The sequence below is a fragment of the Lathamus discolor genome, chromosome 1 (assembly GCF_037157495.1).
Source record: "Lathamus discolor isolate bLatDis1 chromosome 1, bLatDis1.hap1, whole genome shotgun sequence".
Classification (NCBI taxonomy): domain Eukaryota; kingdom Metazoa; phylum Chordata; class Aves; order Psittaciformes; family Psittacidae; genus Lathamus; species Lathamus discolor.
In genome coordinates, this window is record NC_088884.1 from 72,372,636 (window position 1) to 72,384,881 (window position 12,246).

Sequence of the window (12,246 nt, forward strand, 5' to 3'; positions counted from 1 at the left end):
TTCCCTTGTTATTTTCTCTTATCATTATTATCATTGGTGGTAGCAGCAGTGGTTTGTGTTATACTTTAGTTACTGGACTGCTCTTATCTCAACCCATGGGAGTTACATTCTTTCGATTCTCCTCCCCATCCCTCCGGGAGCAGGGAGGGGCAGGGAAGGAAAGAAAGAGGGAGAAAAGTGGTGGGGAGTGAGTGAACAAGTTGTGTGGCTCGGTTTAAACCACAACAGCAACTTGTTTGTCAAAAAGCAAGAGGCTACAGCAAGGCAATGAATTAAATCCTGGTCTTTCAACACATAAGAGATATTACCTTAATCACCAAAATGTTCTTCTTCTCATAAATCTACAGGATGACAAATTAAGCCACAGCTAAAATGGAGAATGGAACTTTCCAAAGGTGACAGATGGGTTTAACTTGCCAAAAGTAACGGGAGATGCAAGGAAGGAAGACCACTGAGGACCCCTAATTATAAAGTGGTTGGCCTGAGCAGAATGACTAAAGGCAGTCTCTGCTCGCTTCTTTCTGGCAAGACAGTGTAGAGTGGAGAAGGACTCAGAATCTGCTTCTGTACAGGCACTCAAAACATAGGTCTACTAGAAACAATAGCTTTGGATTTTGACTTTGCTCACTTCTTCTATCTCTCCCTCTTACTTAGACTGGTACAAATTCACTGGTATCAGTGAATTTATTTAGTGCTAAACCAGGACAAGAGAGTGAGAAAAAACCAAGAATCAAGACTGGGTCTGCTGAAAAACAATGGTGGCTTAAACAGATTAACTAAGGTAAAAGGTTCAGTACAAAAATCTCTTACTGAAACACCAAGTATGTGTTTAGGAAAGGGGTTTTGTCCTGGGTTCAGCAGTAGCAGTCATTTTTCTCCTTAGTAGCTGGTGCAGTGCTGTGGTTTTGACTTTCAGCCTGGGAACAGCGCTGATAACACCAATGTTTTTAGTTGTTGCTCAGTAATGTTCAGTCTGACCAAGGACTTTCTGAATCTCATGCTCTGCCAGGGAGGAGGGGAAGCCAGGAGGAAGCAGAGACAGGACACCTGACCCAAACTGACCAAAGAGGTATTCCATACCACAGCACGTCACGCCCAGGATGTAGAACTGAGGGCAGTTACCCGGGAGGGCTAGATCACTGCTCAGACGGGCTGAGTATCAGTTGGTGGGTGGTGAGCGGTTGTATTCACTTCCCTTGTTATCTCCCTTATCATTATTATTATTGGTGGTAGCAGCAGTGGTTTGTGTTATACCTTAGTTACTGGACTGCTCTTATCTCAACCCGTGGGAGTTACATTCTTTCGAATCTCCTCCCCATCCCTTTGGGAGTGGGGTGGGGAGGAAGATGCAGGGGAGTGAGAGAGTGGCTGCGTAGTTCTGAGCTACTGGCTGGGCTTAAACCATGACAGGTTTCAAACATCCGGAATTACATCACAAAGCAAGCAGTCCTCTTTCAGAATATATTAACCAGGCATGCCACCCTCACTAATTACTTACTCCGAATCACGCTAGAACTGCAAAATTGTTGCTCCTAGCTAAGCCTCACCGGGATAAATGAGGTTAAAGAAATGTCCTAACAGAAAATAGTGAATCCAGTGGAATTCAGCAAAAGATGAATAGAAGAACAAACTCACCTGTGCTTCCTTCTCCTTTCATTGCCCTCATTAACTCATTAGCTCTCTCCTGACAATGGAGTGATTCTAGCAGGTACAATACGTAGTCATCGAACATCAAGTGAATAAGGTGAAAAGACCCTGGTAATAAAGTGAAAAAAACAAAAAAGCCATTGACTGTCTCAATACACTCATTAAACCAATGATTACAGTATTCAACACAAACAGTAGAGGAGGACTGTCTCCATATACTACTGCTACTGAAATATCTCTCTTACTCAAGGTAAAAGAGGATAAAAGTAAACCTAGGGTCCATCAAACTCTCTTCACTCCTGGATTTCTACAGGCTTATATGACCAGTTATTGCTGTTCAGGGTGCAAGGAGGCTGTCTAGCTGAGAAGTGGGACTTTGTGGAGTTTTCTTCTCCTACATCAGCACTAAAATTTTAGACAATTACACTACAGTGGAATCGTTTCCTTTTATCTAACGGAGCAGATATAAGATTCTGACAGAAGCAGAATCCTAAATTGGCTGCCTTAGCAGCACATCCTGGCATGAATTTTCTGAAGTATCTGTGTCACTGGACAAAGAAATTAGAAACCAATCAATAAGAAGGTAGAAACATCCTTCCAGATTTCCTGATAGCATGTCTCCACTGCATTGCATGGACTAAGACATCCATTAACTGTGAAACATAGAGGCATTAGCAGCAATTCTGGATGTTTTAAAGTGGAAGATTTGTGACAAAGACTTCTTTTACAACACCATCTTTTCCTAATCCTCTGTTTAAATCATATCACCAGCATAAAATTTGGCCTGTTTCTGTGCTTACTTCTGAAGATGCCCTTGGTATTACTTTTTAACTGCCATGACAGGAATGTGAAAAACTTAAGGACAAAAGGACTTAAGGGTAAAGTCAGGACAAAAGAAAATGTGGGGGATGGAGTAAAAAAAAAAAAAACTTTGAAAATTAATAGTAAAAGGATAGCTATCTGCTACAAATCCTCAAGTAAGATTTAAGTACAGATGGAGAACTTGCTAATGTTGTTAGAAGAAGGACTGGGTGATGCTGTAGATTAGAGTAAGGGAAATGAAGTATAATAGTTCACTGTAAGAATTTCTGCCCTTAGAGATTTATATCATCTTCTGATTTATATAATTCCACTGTAGAAACAGAAGTATTAATACTATTGCACAAGGTACTGGTAAAACCTCACTTAGGATGTTGCATGTAACTTCAGTTTCCCTTGTTCAATAGAAATGAGTACAAGCTTAAACTGGTATGGAGAAGATTACCAGGAGGATGTGGGGAATAGATAATAGATTTTAAATTACTAAAAATGCATGGCTGGCTTCATTTTGCAGAAAGGAAGAGAGTTGTTTTGTATAATTTATAAAGAAGGATACATGTCAGGGATAGTGAAGAAATGTTTGCCCTAAAGCACACATAGCCACAAAAATAGATATGTAAGAAGAGACCATAGATGCATTTCAGGGGGAAAATAGAGGAGCAAGGCATCAGAGCCAAGACATTGTGTAATGTCCTCCTGAAAGGAATAACATTCATCTGCAGAGGAAGACTGACTAGTATCGAGATGGAATTTGGTCAGTTTATACAATAGACTCCATGACACAGAGTACCTGTAATAGCTCCAGACAGGATTTGATCATAGAATTTATTCTTTTTTTTAAAGCTCCTATGTTTATTTAGACTTCCATGGAATATCTCAAACATGTTCGTGTAAGTCACTAAATAATTCTGGCAAGAGCAAATGCGGTCAGGTTAAAGTAATAGGCAGTCTAGCAGTTAGTTTAAATCAGAGAAAGATCATCAGCTGAGAGGGAAACAGAGATAAACTACAGCCAGACCCCCAGAAAATCCAGATGTATTCCTTTTAAAACTCCATTAGTACCGTATGACGAAAAATACTTCCATGGGAAAAAGGTACAACAAGTTTCAAATTCAATCAAATTTCATGATGATTGGTTCCTTCACAGGAAAGTTACATTTATCTTGGGGTACTAAGTTTTTATCACAAGGAAGTATAACTACCCCTACTCCAACTTCTGTACTCAAACATAATGTTGAAGGGCAGAAGAAGTGGTTTGAGAGAGCCTATATCCTTATACAATTCTAGCTGGCAGTTCAGCTTTCAAAGCGACTGTGAGCACATTCTTTTTCTTTGTGACCCGGATGGTCTTTGTGTTTCATTCTCTCAATCCATGCCTGCATGGCTTCTGTCGTCACTGATACGGGCTGAGCAGACGCACCGGGAAGTTAACATGTGCCTTTGTGTTCTTGGGCAAGGCAGCACAGAGAAAGGACATACATAATTGCAACACCTTTGCTATGGGGAAGAAATCTTTAGCTGTTGGTGAACCTGAAGCATTCAATTTTTCATTCGTTTCACATGTCTATGCAAATCAAAACGGTAAAAGTTTCCCCTGCCTTTCAAGGGTAAATAGTGGAGATCTTCAGTCAACTGCTGCACAGAATTTGGGTTTTGGGATCTTTTGGACTCAATGTCCTGTTAAATAAAATCTGATTCAATTTCGCAGTATAATAGACATATATAATACAATAGAACCTGGCTGATCACCTTGTTACTGACAGGATTTCCCCAGTGGAAACTTCTATTATCAAGAATCTCCGTAAATTGCTCACTCTTCTTCTGACTACAGTTTTTCAGTGGGAAGTTTCTATTGACTTTAGTGCAGTTACTGTTGCAAGGTATTTGTACTGTACATTTGTACTGTATGTACATTTGTACTGTACATACTTGTATTTGTACAAGGTATCTGTACTGTGTATTTTTACTGTATTTGCAAGGTAAGAAAAACAGGCCTAAATGCTAGCAAACTTGAAGTGGTGGTATAAAAGCCGGGGTATCTGTGTTTCTGATCAAACTCCTTTCTCAGCTTTAATTAAAAAAAAATAAATTAAGGAAAGTTCCTTGTAGTTTCATAAAAATATTTGGGAGTGCGAAGCCTGAGCACTGCGATGCTAACAGGCAAATGACAAGAAACCAAGATTTTCTGGTTTAAAAAATGTTTTTTTGCTTGGGGGGGGCGGGTCTAATACTTTATTTTGAAGACTCAGGGTTGGCAATACTAAATGCAGCATTTAAAAACACTCCAGTGCCCCTGTCACTCTTTTGAATTTCTCTCTTCCTCTCCTATTATTTCTCCCTCTGTGGACTTTTAAACACTGCATAGAGTTTTTGAGCCCAGAATTTGTGTGAAAGACGCTGCACAAACAAGTTGTTGGTACTGACTGAATACAATATTTTTACATTTTTAAGTGAGTGGAATGAAATGTAAGCTATAGAGTGAAACCAATATCAGGGGAAGCATTTCAGCTACACAGTGAATACCTGTTCAGCATGATGCTCAGGAGTTTACTCTGTGTTTGCAAGCTACAGTTTTTCACATGAAACTGGTCCTTTCAAGTCTATCTTTCAGTACCGAAATGGATCCAGCTGTGACAGGCAAACCATACACTTCTTAAGGAAAAGGTAAGAAGTCATTCAAGATGCTGTAGCTACAGTAATAAACAGCATTTGACTCTAATTTTCATGAGTTAAGAGAAATCATGGTAATAATTACCCAGATAATGTACAGTAAGTATCAGCAGCTATTAACAGATACAGCAATTACATGTAAGTAGCAAAACAACAGTGAGGTTTCCAGATCTGGAGAAAATGATAGGGCTTCTATTACTAATTAGGTATTTTATACACTGGAAGCACTACCCAAACACTGCCACCAACTGTGCCTTTGATATGCAGACAGGAAGGAGGGAGGAAGGCAGGAAGGCTGAGAGAAAAAGGGAGGGCAAGCAGGAGAGAGAAGAACTTTTTCTGCCAGGGATTGTTTCAACCTGCCTATACCACCATGCTTAAAAGCTCTGCATGGTCAAATCCCTATGCCAGTCACCCAGTGCCAGGTATTTGATCTTCCTCAAATCAGATTTCTGTATCATATATTTCAAAGGTAAAAACATACTGTCCTGTATATAATAAAGAATCCATCATTTAACACATTATTTTACTTAAAAAAACCCCACCAACCCAAAACTACACTGCGAGCATCTGAGTCTCTATATTGCCTGAAGTGGAAAAAAAAATCATTAAAACTGAGTCCACTGAAACAGTCTCCAATGCAGTAAAAATGCAAAACTTCTTATCTAAGTTAACAACAAAGATGTAAATATTCAGAATAGTGAAACAGTCTTTCTCTCCATAGAGTTCACTTAAATGCTCACTTCTAGCTGAAAAGCTAGAAGGAACTGTGTTATATTAAGCACAGAAGAGTTTCTGCCATCTAGCTCTGACCTGTTGATGTTCAGGGGTTATCCTTTTAGAACTTGCACAACTCTAATTCCTGAACAATATGCCAAATGTCCTTGCAGTGAATGAGTAGCATCATTAATACAAATTATAAATGTGTGTCTGTGGCTAAATAACTTTTTGGGGAAAGAAGGTAGGGATAGCCCAGGCTTTTGCCTGAGGATGAGGATACAGTTTTGGTATCACTCTCCCCTTTGAAAACCTGAAGGCTCAGATCTCCCTACCTGTGCTGGCATTACAGCTGAGCAGGGAAAACTGCAACCTGTATAAGTAAGGGCTGTCACATCACCTCACAGGGAAAGCCCACCTAGCAGGCTGCAGACCTCTGCCGCTCGTGGTTTGTACAAAGGGAAATAGTTTCAACAGAAAAGATGAGAAAACCCTCCCAAAGGACAAATCCTTTAGCCTTTTGGTTAGAGATCGTGTTCTGACAGTGATCAACACTCCTTCAAGACTGCTGATGCTGGCAGCTCTCATCTATGCACCAAAAGGTGGCAGATGCACAAGAATTCTCTTTGATTTTACTTTTTTAAAAATAAAGATTTCTGAATTTTATGAAAATCCCAAACTCAGCTTCACACTGAACATGATTTTTCTTAAACTCTTGCTTTTCCTACCAAATTGAAAACCAATTATTGATCCCGTTCTAATTATAACACCACATACCCATGAATAATATATCAGCTATGACCAGTATGTAATTTCCCTGTGGTTACATATAAAAATATCAAATTCGTGCTCAAACTTATGGGTCCATGTAAGGAGGAGGTTCATGCAGTTGTACACACAGATATACCCAGTGAACCAAAAAGGAAAAACACCCCACATAAATCCTACATACTTAGCCAGGCAGTTAAAGTTCTCAAAACTGAGAAATTCATGAGTCAAATTTATAACAGAGGCAATAGGTAAGTTATTTTGGAAGATCTGATGTATTATATGGTAGTGGGTTCCAAACTCAAGCCAACAAATAATTCTCAACCTTCTCATTTACTATCTATGTGGCGAGTTCATAAATGCTTCCGTTAATAAGTAAGAAATCACAGCTGAGGATCACTGTGCAGACCATCCAGACAACTGGTGGTCTAATAGCTATTTGGGGAATCCCTGTTTGATTAAAGATGTTTTGGTGACTGGTGCTCTGAAACAGAGAATGCTTGATTAGGTTACAAACATATCCTGAACAGGAATAAAAATAATGTTGTAATGTGCAATTCAGTAGCTATAATGTATCCTTAGGGGCAGTTTAATGTCAGCATTTCGTGACTTGTAATGGTGTAACCTCAACACTGCACTAATGCAAGATGTGTTTTCATTTGTTGAGTAGCACTGTGTTTTACAGGTTCTGATTATGTCTGCAGAGAGAAGTGTAGCAGCCCAAAGTGCTATAAAACAACATTCAGCATTTACTCAATACTCATGCAAAGTTGTTTTTGGACACTGGGGGAAAGTATACTGTTAAGCCTTACCACCTACTTTTATGCCCTCAACAAAAGAAAAGCTGCAGCGACTCAAGGAGAAAATGAGCCCCAGAGGAGGTGAAAATTAGAAGTGACCAGGATAATAGCGCTGAAAGCACAAGTTAGCAGATGGAAATTGTGACTGTCTTGGGAACACTCACTATCCTGATGTCTAAGGGTGACTCACTAATACCTGCTTGGAAAACTTCTTACAGTGGGAAGCCAACAAAAGTAATTTCAGATTAAAACATAAATACAGATCATACTCTGCCTGTCTCTGCTGGTATCTGAATTTAGGCTATTAGATGGTTCTAAAATCAGAAAGGATATCAAAGCTTAATGGGGAGAAAACCTTGCAGTTGTTCAATGCAGTGTCTTTCTAAATTCATTCATTATTAATCTTTTACTAATATATTGGGACAAATGTACATTTATAGAAACCATCCCTCATGCAAAATCTGGTCCCAAGTGACCGCAAATGTTCACACTCATGACACAGCAATCCCTTTCCAATCATTACTGCTTTAAATGAGTTTAATCTGAACTGTTTGTATCCCAATATTCAAGACAAAGCCCCTTTTGAAACTGTGTAGAAAAGTAACATGCTTTTTAATTTAAAAAGTAAAAGTCTGGTTTTTTCACCCTGGCTATATTCTAATAGAATGGAAAAGAATCTGTCCAGGGTGTAGAAACACACTTGTTTTGCACATACTAGTTTAAAATGCTGTGTCCTTTAAAAGCAGAGCTGGCAAAGTGGCTCACTGAAGAGCTTTTCATCTACTTCAGGGCAAAGTCATCTCTTCAGGCATAACACGTGGTCAAAGTGGTTTGGGTTTGGGTTCACTTTGAACTGAAATGCATTAGGGAATGCTCTGGTAATCAACTCCTCCAGCTGACCTGTAGCTGATAACTCCAGCTACTAGCTATCAACAAACAAAAGGAATGTTTTCAGCTCTCCTGGCTAGATCCTGAAGACAGACGCCTCTCTGAGCATTATTTCCAAATGTCAATAGCCCCGGTTCTTTTTTTTAATAGAGCCCTGGACATGTGAAAACTGGTTATGCTTTCACTTAAACTATACATTACAAGCCAGGATGCAGATTTTCTGACTGTGGCATGCAATTACTACAACACAATCAAAGTACCAAAGCTGGGTGCACTGTGCAAAGTCATGTCCCGAATCACGCGAGTGCCGAAACAGGACCACATCAGGAGGAACTGCTGAGCTACTTTCTTCAAAGAGCCTTGTCTTTTGGCAGCTACCTGCAAGGAAACAGATATATCTGTCAAGGAGAAACTTTTATTTCTACCACCTAATGCAGATAAATGATGCACATATCCATCTTTTTTTTATACAGGAAAACTACTTACCATTATCTTTGTATTAAAATACACAGTAAAAATTAAAACCAAAACAACCTTAGACAGAAAAACATCTTGTAACCATATACTACCTTCAGAAATCATAAGTATTATTCAACACCAAGGCTAAATCTCCCTTATAAAAGATGAAGGAACTGCCAAAACATTGCTCTGACCTTCATCTTAATTACTTATATGTTCATTCTTACTTGTTGGTCAAGGAAGCAGTTTAGAAACAAGAATGTTTGATCCACAATGAAAATTTATATTAACATTGCAACTAAAGTTTACTATTGAATACAATTTTTTATTCCTCCACGGTTTTATTTTCGTGAATTCGCATATTCATTTTACTATGAAAAACACTTTCCAGAAAGCACACGTTAGGCATCAACTGTAAAAAAAAATAGTTTACTCTACTATATGTGAGATAAAGAACTAGGTTCATCCAATCAGCTAACAAAATCCCTGTCAAGTTCTTCATGAAAATTAACAGTTATGGTCGGAATTTCAAATTGCATTCCACTGACTAGAAGGAAAGTTCCCCCAAACAATCAAAGTATTTCAAGTAATGTGGGGAAGTATCTGTTTTCTGTATGGATCTTTTGCACAGAGAGAGGCAGTGAGGTTTTTTGGTTTAGTTGGTTGTTACTTCTTAGCTCTAACAACTGGTGTGAAGAGTTGAAATTCTCATAAAACATCCTAGTACAAAGTATAGTTAGTGACAGAAGTTAAAATAGCTGGTTATACAGTTATATCTTCTTTTGGGGATAGAATAGACAAAACAGAATAAAGCAGAATCATGACTGTGAGCAGTTCTCCATGAAAACTGGTGAGATGTTACCCACTGTTGCTTTACTCCTGCTTATTACCAATGCCTGCTCTTTTTTTTTTTTTTTTACTTCTGTTTTTGCTAAAAAACTGTGACCTGGATAGAGCTCAAAATGCACGTAAATGACTGTGGTCCTTACTCCTGCTTACCAACCTTTACGACACATCTGTCCACCATGGAATCCAGCCACTCGATGTACGACTCAATGGGGGACTGCTCCTCCAGAAGGTGATCAAACTCCTGATACACTGGCAGACAAAAAATAGCCCACCTAAGTACTTGGATTCCATTTTGAACAAAAGAAAAACAAATCACAAAAGAGCTGCTGATAACATCACAAGTTTGCTGCGGTTTTCATAATACATTGCTCAATTACAGCAAATACATCTTTCTTGGTGCTGACCCAGTAAGTTTGCTTGATCTCCTGTCTTATTTCTATTGAAAGTGATGGAGTCATTGGATGTGGCATTTTAATGTGAGCAAATCAAAACCCACTGTTTAAAGTTAAGCTTTTGATTTAAGCTTCAGCTGTCCAGTGTGCCCGGAAGTGAAACATTTATGGTGTGAGTGCGAAGCTAGGCCTTGACCCTGGTGGTGAAAAAAGGTCATGCATGAAATTGATTTAGAAATGCATAAAGAATCTTCTAAACATCAAGTGGATGAGTATTGTTGATAGGGCTCTCATCTGTGTAATGCTTTAGTTGCAAAAATGTGACTTAACTGCTAAAAATCATTTATTTGCAATGCCAGACACGTACACGCACAGAATTTCCATAAACTTCTACTTCTTCAAAACAAATTGCTACCAATGCACAAATGCTATACTTAATTCATCAAGAAGAGTTTTCAAAAGCAACCTGTGTACTTTTAAACCTCTCCTAAGTATACATATTCATATTTTAATACAGAAGGTTAAAACAACCAAGTCATTCAACTGAAGCTCTCAAAACTGCAAGTCTCTAGCTGATTCTCATAGAATCAATAGCTGGAAGAAGAAGATTCATGTGCTTTGGCACCTTAAGAAATTATTCTTCAATTCTGCCAAATTAAAAGGCCCAGTAAGTCAAGAAGAAGGATACGTTTCTACCTGCTGTGTTACAGGATGATCTCAATGTGCTATGAGTTTCCATTTATGTTTGGTTATAAATAACAGGAGGAAGGAATTTCCCACCATAGGAAGGTGGAGAAGACAAGGCTTGGGGATAACAGCTGGAGAAAAGAGCCATAGAAGCTGACAATAATGCAAAGGACAAGCTCCCTGGTCTCAAAGTTGGATCAGCGAGATGAGCAGGAATGCATTTGCTTCACACCTGACTACAACTTTGTTAACTCAAGCTTGCGAAAAGGCTGGATGTCAGAAACATTAGCTGCCGAAGAAGGAAAATAGTGATGTTTGGGCCATCTTTATCTTGTTTCATTGTTTTATTGAATGGGCAACGTCCCTTTATTCAGAACAGGATCACAGAGAAACCTAAATGTTGTCTCCATACCTGAATATTTACCTGAAAAAAACCCTTGCCTGATACAGCAAATTAAGTAATTCGTATGCTGTGCAAAGAGGGAAACAAGAGTGGAAAAGCAATTCAGTTTCCTGCTTTGCTGCTGGAGCAATGCAACTGTGTGCAATGATCTGTTTGAGAAAAGTAATTATTTAGCCTTTAGTGACTGTTAAAAATGCCTCAACAGGATCTGAGAAAGGAAGGAAAGATGAAATCGTGTCAGAGACAGCTACCATAGTAGAGCAGGAAAGAGGTTCTCCTATACCCAGTGATTTTACTCTGTTTCTCTCAAAGCTTGCTTGTAGGCTTATAAACATGTTTTTCCAGTTACAGTAGCTGGAAATTGTACTTTCATTATTATTAATACCAAGAATGTGAAACCAGGCCTTAACTCCATGTCATAGGAGTCATACAGAATATGATCTTTGATACAGAATAAGATCTTTGTTTATTCTACTAATAAACATGAAAGAGATGGGGAAAAAAACATCTAAGTTCTAGAATAACTGCTCTGTATATCTGCACTCCTCAGTGGAATCCCATCTCATGATGAACATTCATATTTGGTTACCATTTCTAAGTAATTGCTTATACAGGCCTAAAATATGCCAAAACATGTCCAAATCCATTAGCATTCAGGAAAGTCCCATTTTATTACACTTAAGTTTGTATTTAAATAGTTAGCACATATACAAAAAACTTTCCTAAAAATTAAGTATTTTCTGAACAAGAGTGGAAACTGTTGCTGTTACTATGGATAACTTTAAGCACTTTCTTCACCAGTGGGAGGATGTTGGGTAGATATTGAAAATATAACAGGATGCACACAGCTTCTGGACTCCAGTCTCACTATATGCTACCTGTTACCGCATCAAGTTTCCATCTCCTCAAAGGCTGAGAAAGCCACATCAGGAAATGAATCAAGGATTAAGAATGAGAGGAAAGAGTAAAGCACCTCTTGCTGGAAAACAGAAGTAACAGAGAATACACCACCAGTCCCTAAACTGAGAAGACTTCTAGTGTTAGCATAGTGGGATAAGTGCTAAAGTCAACCTTGCAAGGTACAGTGTACATGTGAAGGTGTCACCCTTCCTCTTCCCAGCCACTCACTGAAAGTGTTGCTCTACTG

The 12,246-nt window shown here is 38.7% G+C and overlaps 1 protein-coding gene across 1 annotated transcript in view; it reads right to left on the reverse strand.

Annotated features, from left to right (window-relative positions):
- The window catches only part of RFX4 (regulatory factor X4), a 66,412-nt gene that overhangs the window by 23,053 nt on the left and 31,113 nt on the right, over positions 1–12,246 (reverse strand). The window contains exons 10-12 of the mRNA XM_065665128.1: positions 9,772–9,866; positions 8,570–8,687; positions 1,636–1,755 (exon numbers count right to left, since the gene is read on the reverse strand). Coding sequence (XP_065521200.1) covers positions 1,636–1,755; positions 8,570–8,687; positions 9,772–9,866 — 333 coding nt within the window. The remainder of the gene's footprint in view (positions 1–1,635; positions 1,756–8,569; positions 8,688–9,771; positions 9,867–12,246) is intronic.